The 15596-nt window shown below is 35.5% G+C and overlaps 3 protein-coding genes across 3 annotated transcripts; 1 reads left to right on the top strand and 2 right to left on the bottom strand.

The window, feature by feature from the left end:
* Positions 1–205: 205 nt before the first annotated feature.
* LOC119996336 (superoxide dismutase [Cu-Zn] 2) lies at positions 206–3165 on the bottom strand. Its single transcript, XM_038842925.1, has 7 exons — positions 3044–3165; positions 2843–2944; positions 2539–2634; positions 2414–2445; positions 2119–2194; positions 646–699; positions 206–497 (listed from the first exon to the last, which is right to left on the bottom strand). Exons 1-7 carry the CDS (start codon positions 3138–3140, stop codon positions 469–471), a joined length of 486 nt encoding a protein of 161 aa, XP_038698853.1. The 5' UTR covers positions 3141–3165; the 3' UTR covers positions 206–468.
* A 1639-nt stretch (positions 3166–4804) lies between these two features.
* On the top strand, positions 4805–8001 carry LOC119997346 (tubulin alpha-3 chain-like). The gene is made up of 5 exons (XM_038844286.1): positions 4805–4974; positions 5705–5919; positions 6013–6212; positions 6497–7005; positions 7458–8001. Exons 1-5 carry the CDS (start codon positions 4862–4864, stop codon positions 7771–7773), a joined length of 1353 nt encoding a protein of 450 aa, XP_038700214.1. The 5' UTR covers positions 4805–4861; the 3' UTR covers positions 7774–8001.
* Positions 8002–8603: 602 nt separating this feature from the next.
* On the bottom strand, positions 8604–9416 carry LOC119995992 (ethylene-responsive transcription factor ERN1-like). The gene has a single exon (XM_038842476.1). It carries the CDS (start codon positions 9414–9416, stop codon positions 8604–8606), a length of 813 nt encoding a protein of 270 aa, XP_038698404.1.
* Between the last annotated feature and the right edge of the window lie 6180 nt (positions 9417–15596).

The following is a 15596-nucleotide window of genomic DNA, read 5'->3' as shown; positions in this document are numbered from 1 at the left end:
GTTCCGAAAAAACCCGAGTTTCAAGTGTGAGAATTTTTTTCATTTTTCGTTTCTCCTATTGTTTTATATTGTTTTATTAAGATAATATTATATATATAATTATAAATTTTTAAGTATTAATTTCAATTTTATTTATAAAATATCTTCTAACTTATAAGTATAATAAAAATAAACCAACTATTAAAACAAAAAATAACAAACTACAAAGTACAAACACAGTTCTCATAATTTTGTTTAGTTTTATTCTATCTTTTAAACTAAACATAATAAACTTTTACACAGCTTATAATCCAGCGTTAGCTACAAATTTCACCAAACACCAGCTTATAAACTAGTTTATTTTAATAGCTTATAAGCTTTACCAAACGGAGATGTTTATGAACACGTTAAATTGTTTGGATATTACACCCTTTCAGGCTTTCACCATGCATTTTGGATTCAAGTATCTTTCTTCTGCAGCTAGTCGGTTTAAACGGATGACTGCAGCCCGATGATACCTGCACAAAGTCAGACAACAATGGTGAGGCTCATGGATATGATCATTCAAAGTTTGTGGTTTCTTCAAGTTATTATAGTAAACTATAGGGTTGTTTGTAAAACATTTCAAGCAAAACAATACAAATGTTGAAGCATCAAAATCCTTACCACACCCAACTCTGGCACCAGCATTCCCTGTTGTCTTACTAAGTTCATGTCCACCTGTTTGTCAGTCTTTACAGTTAGCTAAGAACAGTCGAAAACAACATACAAAACTAAAGATGCGAGGAGCCAAAGATAAAACTGTAACAGAAAAGATAATGACCAAACAGATGCAAATCACGGAGAAGGCAATTAGCAAGCAGAGATTCATTCTATTGTAGGTAATTCTGAACTAATTTCACTAGACGTTTACTGGGTCCGGGAGTGAATAAGGAAAAGAAACAAATTTAAGGTTCCAGCAACAAATTTAAGGTTCCTCCACCCCGAAAACCTAATAATACAGTAAGCTAGGGTTCTGCTATTACAAGTCCAACAGCCACCAAACTCAAATATTACAAAAACTTTAGTTGATTCAAAGATGAGAAACCGAGTTGTTCAAACAAGCTTGAACTTTCCCCTTTGTTAGAAGATAATTCCTCTTTGTTGTTATAGGCCACTTGAAAGTTTTGACTATTTTCTGAGGTGACTCAAGATTGGGAGTCGGTAAGCAAGGATAAGCAATGCATAATCAGATGGAATAATAGTTGTGACAGGCCAGGCCATCAATACCCAGTCACAAACACGAAAATTTTGATGTAAAAGACAGCAAAGCGATGGCCACTCTTCCTTAAACATAAACTAACAGTGGTCCATGAAAACCTCGACTTTAAGTGACAAAGATCCTTTCCTAGATGCCTTGTCTAATTCATTATTCAATAAAGATCCAGCATTAGAAGATCTCTGCTACACACAACTCTCCATCGCAATAATTTTAGAGTTGAAGTTTTATTACTAATAACTAATAAGGAGTCAATATGCAATCCATGTGACAAGTTATAATCATCAAATTCATATACACTTGTAAACCAATCTCATCCCATCCGTCCAGGTAGGATATTACTTATCACGAGCATTCGTCGTATACTGATACTTATCCAGATCATAAAAGGGACTTATGAAGTTTCTTTAATAGTTCTCATGCACAACTTCCCTACCATAGAACTTTAGATATGCAGTATAGCACTATTTGTTAGCTGTGAATAGCTTACATCCGAAAAATATTTTTACTGCTTTATGTACTAAAAGGAAATAACTCATTAACTTCTGATATTTGGAAACCATGAAAGGTGCATTGTTTTCCAATGATAATAAGATAGTTAATGGTGATGATTGTCAGCACATAGATAGTTAACTATTTTGACAAACGATGGAAGTCATCAAGAGTAATCAATAGGGGTTGGTATAATCAGGGATGGCCAATGAACAGTGGCTGGTGAAACTAACAAAATAGTTATACAAAAGTCGAGTTCGCTTCAAACAAAAGTGATAAACTTGTAACACTTATTTTAAAGCAAAGCAAACCATCATCAACTAATAAATCCAACACTTATTTTCTTGAAAAATTTACACATTGTGCAGCCAAAATTTTAAGAAGCTTACCTTTGCCAAGATCATCAGGATCAGCATGCACAACAACAGCCCTCCCCAGTATTGAATGATGCCCGCTCAAAGGAATCTAATAATGATTAGATGTGAGAGAATCACAATAAATAAAACTCTAAAGCGTATGTAAATGGAAAACAAAAATTATCGCAATTTAAGACACCAACATCTAGAGGAATGATATTATTCACACAATGATTCTAGATTTTGATGAGAGACTTCCAATTAAACTAGATATGACAATATACAGAATTTGGCATTGAATCCCTTCACTATAGTCATTTCACTTTACCAGCTTGTCCTTAATTGAAACCACAGCAACACCTTGCAACATAGAAATGAAGCTAAAATCAGTACAAGTACATCTTTTTCTCCAAAATTAAGAAACAAAAGATAGGAAATAGAAACCAAATATACCATCTGAGGCTGCAACAATGTTACCCAAGTCACCCGCGTGGCGGTCTTTATCATCGGGAGCCCCATGCTCCTTCTTGAGCGGATTGAAATGAGGACCTATAAAGTAAATTTTCAAGTAAAGTAAACAAACATTCACATAACTGAAAAAAGGGTATGAATTGTTACCATTGAAACCACCAAACAAAAACCCACTTAGCCTATTATTAATCAATTAGATTCGTAATTCAATAATCAATATCAGGGTACACAGAAGGATTGAGAAAAAGTGAAGCTCAAAATCATCTGACGGAGAGAACGAGAGTACCAGTTGAGTTGCACCCATTGGTGGTATCTCCAAGAGCATGAATATGGAAACCATGAAGTCCCGGAGTGAGTCCAGTTATCCTCCCATCCACATGAGTAACTCCTACATTGAATTTACACAGCACACGAGGCTCCATAATCAATAATTTTATAAAATAAAACATGTACAAATACAGGTCGAACGGGAGAAAATCAGAAAAACCATTAGGGTCCTGCACAAACTGAAGAGAGCCGCGTACGTTGCCGACACCGGTGATGAGAGCCACCGCTTTCACGGTGGCGTTGACAGTAGCCGCCATTATCTACAATAATTATATAATTCTCTGCCGCTTTTGAGCTTGTCTTCAATTTTTTCGTACCTGGGCCGGTCCTTCTTCTCGGCCCAATCTTAAAGTATGGGCTTGAACCGAGCCTAAAATTGAGAAAAGGCTTAAACAGATGTTTGGGCCTTATACCTCTTTGCAGGCCCAACCATAAAGTTGAAACAAAGACCCAATCCCAATTTAATAAGGTATAGGTCTATCTATGTCTTAGCAATAATCTTTTAAATACATTAAAATATTAAATTAAATATTTAAATGTAATTTATACTCTCTTTTTTAAATTCCGTTGAGAAATATGTTTCTCATTGGAATCGAACCTTAAGTGCACATGTATCTAACCCAGTCCATTGCCAATTGAACCACCTCTCATTACTATTAATGTAATTTAAACTTCTCTATTAGGTTTCTCTTGGTTACAATAATTGGCTGCATGTCCATGAGGTGGCATAGGACATGCAACCACTAAATCTTATGGGGGACAAAATTAGATCCAATAATATTGAGATCAATTTAGTTGAAGCATTTGATCTTTCACACTATTATTATTTTTGCACCGACTAACTCATTGAAAATACAATTGCATTGAACCTCGTCTTATATAGTGGGTGTTTGGCAGTGCTTTTGCACTGCGTTCAGTTGCAACACACCTCACAGCAACACAGTTTTTTGTGACACGCCAAACAGCTTTTGCGTTCCAACTCACCTCACAGCACCACAGCTTTTTACCTCACAGCACCTCACCACACCTCACAGCACTCCCAAACGCTTACAATGTATGTTGACTTGTCATACGTAATCAAATTAAGTCAATTATTTTATTTTAGATTAATGTACAATATAAACATTAAGTGATTTTATATTAATATTATTAGTCATCTAATATAACAGTAATTTAGATACGCCAAACGCACCTCACAGCACCACACCGCACCGCACCACAGTTTTAAAAGTGATACGCCAAACAACTTTTTGCGTTCCAACTCACCTCACAGCATCACAGTTTTATAACTCACAGCACCACACCACACCTCACAGCACCTCACAGCATTCCCAAACAAGCCAATAAATTTTGGGCATGTGAGTCCTCCGTCTTCCAATACAGCAAACAATTTAAGTTGAAAAAAACAAACTTTACAGCAATCCAATGTGGTACATGAAATTGGTTGGTAGATTCATTCTATCATTGCCTAAGCATGCCTTGGTTGTTTGATTGATTTCTAAAGATAAATAAAATTTTAATATGGTTAAAAATATATGATAAGCTTATATAAGGTGTAGATTATTATGTTATCTTTTATACTGGGTCTGCCCCAAGACTTAACTGGTATTTGGGGGTTATGGGGTCTTCCATATGGTCCGGAGTGAGTTTATTAGTCAGTTGTCCGGTGGATAGTTGGATAGGTTTCACGTTAATTTTTTTTTAAATTATTAAAATAATTAATTACTATATGAATTATTTATACCGAAGCCTAGAAGGGGTTGGGCCAAGTACGTGGGCCAGACGAACCGACAAAACCGAGCCGGACAAAACTAAAATAAGAGTGGGCACCCAGTGGCTGGCCCCATTGAGTATGGCCCACAATACAACGGAGAACTACCATCGCCCTCTGGGCCCTCTCGAATTCTACACTTTTTTCTCTTCGCTGCTCCACCATACCATCTTGAGATATTTTCAAGTGAGGAAGCAAGAGAGAGAGATGAGGGAGATAATTAGCATACACATTGGGCAGGCGGGTATTCAGGTGGGGAATGCTTGCTGGGAGCTTTATTGTCTTGAACATGGAATTCATCCCGATGGGATGATGCCTAGGTAAATTATCTCTCTCTTATTTTGTGCTAATTTTTTTTGTCCAAATAACACATTTTGAGAATTAGGGTTTTTATGGGTGGTCTTATTCTGGTATGATCAAGTGGGTTTTGCTCTATTTTGCTAGTCTGTTGACAAGAGTGGTTTGAGTTTCTGGTTTGTTTCAGTATTGTGAATGAGAGTAGAAAATCATTTGGATGAAGCATCAATCCTTTGCCTGAAAAATTAAACGCTCGTGTCATTTAGGGCGCAGAACTGAATTCTGTCTGCTATTTGGGGTTCAAGAATCAATTTGATTTTATAGGACCGAACTAGGAGTTGTTCATTGTTGGATTAGAAACTAGTTCAAATGTAGCCCAGTTGTTTAGGTTCCATGCCAAAATTTTTTATCAATTTTGGTCGGTTTGAGTATATTGTGCCAAGAAGCGAAATTGATTTCTCGAGCATCAGTTGGACAGCTACTTATTTATCCCCAAAACAATGCCCTGTAAGAACAACCATTAACCCTTGTTGTTTGATAGTGAATGGAATGCCATTGCTTGTAAGTTTCAGCAAAGTGATTTTTGATATCTTGTATGCCTACTATACAATCTATACTTGTGGCATTGGTGTACTAATAGAAATGATTGAGATGTGTATTTATGCATGATTTGTCCATACAAAGATAATGATTGTGTTTTCAGATAGCTCCTTCTGTTATACATAATGTTGTTTCTCCTATATTTTCTTGCAGTGATACCTCAGTGGGTGTTGCTGGAGATGCTTTTAATACATTCTTTAGCGAGACAGGATCTGGCAAGCATGTGCCTAGAGCTGTGTTTGTTGATCTTGAACCCACTGTCATTGATGAAATTCGAACTGGGTCGTATAGACAACTTTTCCATCCTGAACAACTTATTTCCGGCAAGGAAGATGCTGCCAACAACTTTGCAAGAGGCCACTATACTGGTAGTTGCATTTTCCCTACACCAGTGGAAATGACAATCTTCTTACGATCACCTTTTTGTATTAACTTACTGTTTTTGGTGTTGTGTGCTGCAGTTGGGCGAGAAATTGTTGATTTATGCCTTGACAGAGTGAGGAAACTAGCGGACAATTGCACTGGGCTGCAAGGCTTTTTGGTATTGAATGCTGTAGGAGGTGGCACCGGTTCTGGTTTGGGCTCACTTCTCTTGGAACGACTGTCTGTAGATTATGGGAAGAAATCCAAGCTTGGTTTTACAATATATCCGTCTCCTCAGGTAAACTATTAAAGTCCTAGAGTAAAAGTACAAAAGAGGTGAAAAGGAATATATGTTTATTATGGCTGTTAATAATAGTAGAGCATTAAATTTGAGTAGAAGATAAAAAGGGAGGTGAAAGGGGGGTGACTGAAGTTGGAGTAAAAGCCAAATTTTTTGGAAACTTTGGGGACAATGTTGTTTTAAGAAAGGAAAACTCGATTGGCTCTCTTATTAATGCATCATTTGGGGTATTTACTTGTACCAAATGTGGTGTCCTAAGTCACATTTACTTGAGCATGCAGGTTTCTACTGCAGTTGTGGAACCATACAACAGCGTGCTCTCAACTCATTCCCTTCTTGAGCACACAGATGTGGCAGTGCTTCTTGACAATGAAGCTATTTATGATATCTGCAGGAAATCCTTGGACATTGAAAGGCCAACTTACACCAATTTAAATCGCCTAATATCCCAAATTATCTCTTCTTTGACCACTTCATTGAGGTTTGATGGTGCTATTAATGTGGACATTACAGAGTTCCAAACTAACCTTGTACCATATCCTCGTATCCACTTCATGCTCTCATCCTATGCACCAGTAATTTCGGCTGCAAAGGCTTACCATGAGCAGTTATCAGTCCCTGAGATTACAAGCGCTGTGTTTGAACCCTCAAGTATGATGGCCAAATGTGATCCAAGGCATGGGAAGTACATGGCTTGCTGTTTGATGTATCGTGGAGATGTTGTCCCTAAGGATGTTAATGCTGCAGTTGCTACCATCAAGACAAAGCGAACGGTTCAATTTGTTGACTGGTGAGTAGACATTTTATGCATTTTATTTTATAGAATAAATTAATTTCTGAAACTTGTATACTAGGATACATGGATGGAAGGGAAATCCCCATCCCCCTACCCTGCTTCCATCTCAATTTCCCAACACGACCAAAATCTCACTTCCACCATCACCCAAATGGTTGAAATTGCTGTTTCAAGCAGGAGTTCAATTGTTTATCATTTTCATTAGTTGTGTCGTGGTATTAAAAAAAATTGGGTGATTTTAATATTTTATGCCTGCAACTTTTGAATCACTCATATCTGTAAGAATCACATTGTCAGTGAGGACATACTTTACATGTAATAATAAGGTGCTACGAAAAGTTACAATTAGGCTGGCATTCAAAATGGAACGAGGATGGATTGGTTGCTTCAAAATAATGTTTTGATCCACTGCAACATGAATGATGGTTATGTGTGTATATCTGCAGGTGCCCGACTGGTTTCAAGTGCGGTATCAATTACGAGCCACCAGCAGTTGTGCCCGGGGGTGATCTCGCCAAGGTGCAGCGTGCAGTCTGCATGATTAGCAACAATACAGCAGTGGCGGAAGTTTTCTCCCGAATCGACCACAAATTTGATCTGATGTATTCCAAGCGGGCATTTGTGCACTGGTATGTAGGTGAAGGTATGGAAGAAGGTGAGTTCTCTGAAGCTCGTGAGGATCTCGCTGCTCTTGAGAAAGACTATGAGGAAGTTGGGGCAGAAGGCGTCGAAGACAACGAAGATGAAGGGGAAGATTACTAAAAATCTGCGTCGAGGATTCTGCAACTAGCTAATGTTTTCTCATCTGTTGTTTATATCTGTAGCTGTGTTTCAGTCACAATCTTTGTCCAATGTAATGTGGTCTTTAAATTGTCTGTCTTTTCCATTGTGGATTTGTAGTAACAATTGTTTTCGAAGTACACTGTGTTTACCAATGTTGAACCAAAAAAAGTTTTCTCCATGGAAATGGTATGTATTGCTTTCATAAAACATCACTTATAAAGTGAAGGAGTGCATTCGGAGTTTTATGCTACCGAATGATTTTTTAAAAGTTGAAGGAAAAGTTTTACGGGTCAATTATACGATCCACGATGAATGTATGGTACTAAATGTTAGACTACTAAAAGACAATATATCCAAAAAATGCATGTAGTAGAAATGCGAATGCTTCGCGCGACGTGTAGCCACACAAACGAAATAAAGATAGGATAAGAAATGAGATTATTAGATTTAAGGTAAGAATAGTATCAATTGACAATAAATTGCGATAAAAACGTTTAAGATGATATGAACATGTTCAATGTATAGATAGTGGTGCTAATATTGAGTTAAATGATTGAAGCTATAATCAAAGTGCTTCAATTTTGCTACAAAATGTTTGTTTACACTGAAAACTGTGGCCTGTTATGGCGATCAATGATAGAGTAGTTGTTATTGGTAGTGCTTCGAAGGTATGACTTAGACATCAAGCAATAGGGTATGACTTCTCCAACCCTCCATTTGTTCTTTGTTATTCAATGATTAGAGTATTTCCCATTCTAATCTCAAAACAAAGAATGAAAACAACAATGAGAGGAAAAACGATTCTGCTGTCAAATGGAGTAGAACAATGGACAGAGAGGTGGAAGATCCCAAAATGCTTCACCAATTGGATCCTGGACAGTACTTTCCATGTACTCATGCACTCCGTTCATTGCATATAGAGATGCTGATATTTGTCTCTCAACTTTCATCCTATCAAATTCCGTCAACTGAGAATCGATCTTTCTTGGCAGATCGAGCAAGGAAAATTGATCGAACCCGGATTCTGAACAACCTGTCTCGAATTCATCAGCACAAAGGGTCATTTCTGGCTTGTATACATCTTCAAAACATGGAGAACTATGGTCACTGGGACTCATGCCACCATTGCTAATAACACAACTACCAGTACTATTAGCACTAGCAGTAGTAGTAATAGTGCTAGTTGTGGGGGCGAGTATTTTTTCTACACTTTGTTGTTGTTTTTGTTGTTGGATAACTCCTCCTCCTCCTCCTCTTCTGTTGTTGAGGAGATTCTGGATTCGAGAAGCGAGAGGGGAATTGGTTGGCGCTTGTGGGATGAAATTGGTTCGGGTATTTGTTCCGCGAAGAAGGCAAGCAGCCTCATCATAGGCTCGAGCAGCTTCTTCAGCAGTCTCAAAGGTTCCAAGCCACATCCTGATCTTCTTTGTTGTGTCTTTGATTTCAGCAACCCATCTCCCTGAAGCCCTTTGTCTAACACCAACAAACTTGCCATTGTTGTTGTTGCTGTTGTTGCTGCTGCTTGTTCTGTTTCTTGCTTTGATTTTGTTGTTGGTCACTTTGTTTGCAGGAATAATAATGCCTGTCTTTCTCTTCTGTTTTTGGAACTGGATCATTTCCATTTAAGAACACTATGAAGAGAAAGTGATGAAGAGCTCAATTGCTTATACCTACTAGTTGTTTTGGTTTGTCAAACATAGATATAGATATAGATATAGATATATTATGGTTAAAAAGTGGTCTGAGTTTTCAATACAAAGCAAGTTGTGATATTTAAAGGAAATTAAGATGCTTTTATGTGTTTGTCATCTTATGATGCTTCAATTGTTTAGCAATGGAAGACTAAATGACCAATCTACCCTTCTCTTGAATAGCTAAATATAGTGAAGTATTATTATTTAAATAGGGTCATGGAAGTCATTTACAAAGTCTAGGTTTTATCATCCAAACAAAAATGCAAACTAGGAAGATTATCTTCAAAGGGTTTTTTTTTTTTAGGTTATTATGGACCTTTGGCCTATGTAAACTTAGATATTTGGATATTCGGATTCTCTCTTAGCACTTGATAAGTCACACGGTATTGATGTGGAGAATTTAATTTGAGTCTTTCAACTTGAAAGATTCATCTCCAACCAACTCGATCACCTTTAAATGGTTAAATATTTTTGTGGGTTAAGGGTTTTTACTCCTTGTCCATAGTACAACTTGGTCAACAATTGAAGAAAAATTTGGGAAGTCATGGATGATTGCCACTTGGAGGCACCCTGATGAGCCTCTGGAAGATGCTGAAAACAAAAGGTTAAAAAGACAATGTCAACATTAGAAATAGACCCAGTCCTGTATGTTGCAGACAAGATTACATAATCTTATGTGTTGGCTCACTTCTCTGAAAATACACCATTTTTAGGTCAAACAAGAAGTTTTTTACAATTATACCAATCATGGATTCTTACTTATATATCTATTCACAAAAACTTTTTTCAAATAAAACTGAGAAATTTTCTCATTGAAATCGAACATTAAACACATATGCGTAACTCAATCGATTGTCAACCGAACCACCTTAGACACATATGCGTAACTCGATCGATTGTCAAGCGAGCCACCTCTCGTTGGTGTTACTCACATAAATTAGCAACTCTTTCATGCGAGATTGTCCTCCTTCTTGATTGCATAGCTATAGGAGAATAATTATATAATACACAGTAATTGGATCTGTAAAGACATCACAATACACAATAAGTTAGTTGATTAACAAATTAAGAACACAAACATGGTGCAAATTCAGTAATTCTTCTCTATTATTAAAGTATCAGATAGAAGGCAATCAAGAAGAAGAAGAAGAAGAAGAAGAGATAACTACTAGAACTTCATTTGACTCAATGAATTCAACTTAGATTAGTTTACATTCAGGACAATAACCATTTTGCCTTGTCTGTAGTTGATCATGCAGTGTCTACTATCTGACTTTATTGCTCATATTGTCTGTGTTACCTTGTGCTCTTTGTACAATCACAAGTGCAAAGCAGAGTTGTAAGCCTCTATGGAATGCCCACAGCTGAATAATGTCATCATTCTTCAGATGATTCCTCTCTGCAATCGAGTACCATCGCCTACCAAAACATGGCTGCTCTCCCAAACCCATCTCTTGAGGCTTAGTTTACACTCTTGAAGATCCGGTTCGATCAGTATTACTTCCTCAGACATCCATTTCTTTCCATCATGTGTATTCAGTGTGCTCTCTTCATCTTCTGTGAGAAACTTGTTCTTGATTTGATTCTTCGGAATTGTGAATCGAGTATGACACTTGCTTACATCAGTATTGCAAAGCTTCTTTTGGAATACCAACACTGCATTAGTACCTCCCAACTCCATTATTCGCCGTCAGAATCCTACAGGCAAATCAGGTTCACCAAGATCAGATTGAAAACTCACTTTCTTTTTCATGTTCTGAGCCGGTTTTCCACGGTCTATGAGGGCTTCATGGCTTCTTGTCTTGTCTTTCTTCTCATTTTGATCCATTGAGCTATCAACCACAAGAGGTCTCTTGAGAAATTTCTCTCTAATTAGTCTCTCTCTCTTTACTCTTTCACAATCTGGGTATCCCAATTCTTTACTGACAAATTCATCCCCAGCTTTCCACTCTTTCATAGACATATCGGGTACTGCTGAATCATATTTCAAACTCCTGTTCATTTGTTTGTTCAAATTCAAATCCTCTTCTTCATTTTCAACAGCTTCAAATCTTTCATCAATTGCAATTGACCTATTGAGCAATTCCTCCCTCATTAGCCTTTCTTTCACAACTTCCTCACTAAAATTGGGGCTAAAGAACTTATCAACAGAAACCCCTTCTTTCAGAGGAGTTTTTTCCTCTCCCAGATGACACAATAGAACAAAATTTAACAGGGGTTGCCAAAGATTTCTTCCCAGAAAACCCCATTAGGTTTCCCCTCATTCCTGGTTCATTGATCTTAACAGGACCAAACCCAGTTGGGTTTTCTTCTATAAACAAGGTATTGATCTTATTAGGCATATAAGAAGATGGGTTTGTGACAAACCTTCCAAAATTTCTCTCCTTGATTGATCTCTGTTTCTTGATAAACCCAGATTCATGAATTTCCCTTTCCTTAGCCAAACTCTCCTCCTCCTTCTCCAATTTCTCTCTGGCAACCTCTGCAACCTCTAACAAGTAATCAAACGGGCCCCAATCTTTCTTAATCTCTCGCCCCTCGAAATCTTCAAGACTCAACATTCTCAATGCACACTCTTCTTCGTCCACAATCAATCACTTGATCAATTTAATAATGTTAAAGACGACGAAGAAGAACAACAACAACACCACAACTTCACATTATCATCAGTTTTTGCGGAAATTAGGGAAAGTTATTTAGGGCTTGTGAATACATTTATAATTTAGGGTTCAGAAGCTTCGATGGCCGTTGAGCTGGATCCACTAATTAAACCTATTTTTTTGGGAATTTGATAAAAATTTGATTTTTTTTTAAAAAAAATCAGGAAACAAACAAAAACATTTTATTCATTATGTACTTCTTGATGATCAGAACCTGCACATTTCAAAATTTTATGAAGTAGCTCTCTCTACAAGTAGTGAATAAATTGGGGTGCAAGCATACTAATCTACTTTTCCCTAAAAAGAGAGAACAAAATTAAAATCTATTTCAGGGCTTTTTTCTCCTTTAAATTACTTGTCTTTTCCATCCATTTATTTCCATAAGTGCAAAAGAAATATGGGTTTTCAAAATATGCAGAAAATTGAGTCAGGAAATGCTAGAACAGTAGTAGAACTTCAGCCAAAACTAACATCCGAAAAGATGAGTTTTGCACTTATCAGTGATTGGCAAAAACAGCAAAAAGAATGCCACTCTAGTCATCTAAGAATGATCCAAGCCACGTTAATTGACATAACATTGTTTAGCCAAGTATTTGCTTGACAGTTGACATAAACGCAGTAAAGCATTTCTTGACAGAATCCTAAGCTTAACCCCAAAAAAAGCAACAAACACAAATTGCAAATCTAACTGAAATACTGAGTTGCTGATTGATCATGCAAAGAGATGAACTCAAAAAAGCTTCCTCTTACGCGCAACATGCTATCAGAAAGACCTACATCTCTCTACAAATTTCATACTTGAAAGGCTTATCTGTTTTCATGAACATAATTATATAGCATGACCAGCAGAATCCCTTTATCCCAAGAGAAAAATGTCCATACTATGACTAGAAGATGCATACATACATACGTATTAATATTCAATAACATGTATATGTGAAAGAAGACAAGAATGCAGTCCATGTTGAGAAACTGTAATCCTCTTATTTATTAATCTCAAACCAAAAGGTTAATGACATGTTAGTCATCTAAATGCAGGCCTCATTAATTATCACAAGTTATAATCAAAAGCAGAAGCAGAAGCAAATAATTTCAAGGCATCTCTTTGTGAATATGAATGATTTACTTGTCTATTTGTGATTAAATGAGATGTGATGAAATAATGAAAGTGTGAGAGAAAAGGAAAGTGAGAAATAAAACAGAGAATTTTTTATTTTCAAATTTTAAACAAAAGAGAATGGAGAGAGAAGAGAGAAATTTGATTTTCAAAAAAATTATCATGTCAGCATTATTATGTGGCAACAACACATAGACTTGGGATAATTTGGGTTAAAAAAAGTTGGGTCATTTAACATTTTCGTTTTTCTTAAAGATATCTGAGACGTAGGAAATTTTATTCACACCAATAAAGCCAATTTGGTACGTGTCGCATATTTTCTGTGTAATCAGAATCATAACACATGCATTACGTCATTTGGTTCATATTTAATATCTATAGGTCATGCTAAAGGGATAACGAAACAAATGTATTAGAAAATTGTAATATAGTTAGAATGGATTCGGGGGAGGTTTAGTGATAACAAATTTACTTGCAATTTGAAGTAATCAAACTCTTCCCCAATTGCATTCTGAAAGATTTATTGACTTGTGTAAATCAAATTAATCAACTAATATAGTGGTGTTATTCTAATGTAATAAACTAATATAATAATTTATTTGTGTGTAATTATGATAACGAAACAAATGTATTAGAAAATTGTAATATAGTTAGAGCATCCACAGTGGTTGATATCTTATTTTAGCTTTCTTTGAAAATGAGATTTTACTTTGCTCTGCTCTTGGACTCCATATTTTTTTTTAGAGTATTGTGATAATTTCTTGTTTTTAATGACTTTGTTCTAGTATCTTCTGTATTTGACCGCATATTTTGACTCCGTTTGATATATTGTAGCGTATATGGTAGACAATATATGTTGATAAAAAATGATAACAAATATGGTTCTTGAAATATTGATAGGTGTTTCGTTATAATTTTGCTAGTAGCATGTAACATATATTCTGTTAAAATTGTTGTGTAAATTACGTGTAAAAGTATTATATATTTAAGTTGTAACAAATTGCAAATAAATAGTAAAATAAATAACAAATAATTTATAAAACTAATAAGAAATTAAAATAAATATACGACCAACAATTACTTTTCGAATAATTTTTATTTAAAGAATAATTAAAAAAATTAAATTATTAACTAATCCAAACTAAAAATGTGGATAAATAATGACTGTAATAGGGTATTATAGTCACTCCAATGTAAAGCGAGAATTAAAAAGGAAAATTGTTCTAATAATTCCATAATCTCGTATTTGTCTTTCTTCAATAGGTGTATATCTAAGAAATTCCTATATCTAAAACACATACCCTCCATATATTATCCACTATCCGCCTCTATCTCTACCACAATCATCGTCACACCTCCACCATCATATTCTTCATTTTCTTATTATCATTCTTCTTAGTTTTATTATTCTTCGTCTTCATATTCTTAGATATGAGATGTAATCTTTATTCAAATCTAAGATCGTACGGTTATAATGTCATTGTTTCATTGTTATTGTTTTGAAACAGTAACATTATATAATGAGATATTTTGACTTACTTTTTTAATTGCATATACTGTGACATTGTAATATTATACGATCAAAATATTAGTATTATATGATGTAGTTTCAGTGACATGATATTTACAAAAACAAAATTGACTAGTGGGATTGAAAATTTTACGTTATCAAAATTGCATGAAATTTAATCGAGTGATTGGTTTCGACGTGGTGATCAAGGCTAGTGGTTATGCCTCTAGCGTCACCCTATTTTTGCTAAATTCTATCATTTAGGACCTCAGATGAGATTTTTAATGTTAATGTTACTGTTATTAGACTAATATTTACCTATATTATAATGTTAATGTATTACTGTTACTAGATTAATTCCTTACTCCAATTTTGACTTCAATTCTCCCTCAAAATTGATATTAAATCATTATTTTTTTAAAAATGACATATGACATATTAGAGTTTAGGAGTTAGGAAGAAGAGTTTAGGGTTTAGGGCTTGATTTTTAATGTTTAGGGTTTATGGTTTAGAATTTAATATTTATATTTTTTCCCAAAAGATTCTATATTTGCTCCTTCTCCCTCTCTAGTCTCTTTTCTCTCTCAAATTTCTCACTTGCAATTGCTGCAACCTCTAACAAGACGTCAAAGGGATTCAAGTCTTCCTTCATCTCTCTCCCGTCAAAATCTTCCACACTCAACATCTTCAACACTAAAGTATTCCTCTTTCACAATCAAGAAGAACAAGAACATATATTGCAATCCTTATTTTGTGAGAGATTTCAAAGAAATAAGAACTCTGCGTAGGTTTCATGATTCCCTATACATATTTAAACCAAA

Source organism: Tripterygium wilfordii, chromosome 4 (assembly GCF_013401445.1).
Source record: "Tripterygium wilfordii isolate XIE 37 chromosome 4, ASM1340144v1, whole genome shotgun sequence".
NCBI classification, from domain to species: Eukaryota; Viridiplantae; Streptophyta; class Magnoliopsida; order Celastrales; family Celastraceae; genus Tripterygium; species Tripterygium wilfordii.
Note: the sequence above shows the minus strand (reverse complement) of the source record. Positions and strands in the feature narration are given on the sequence as shown.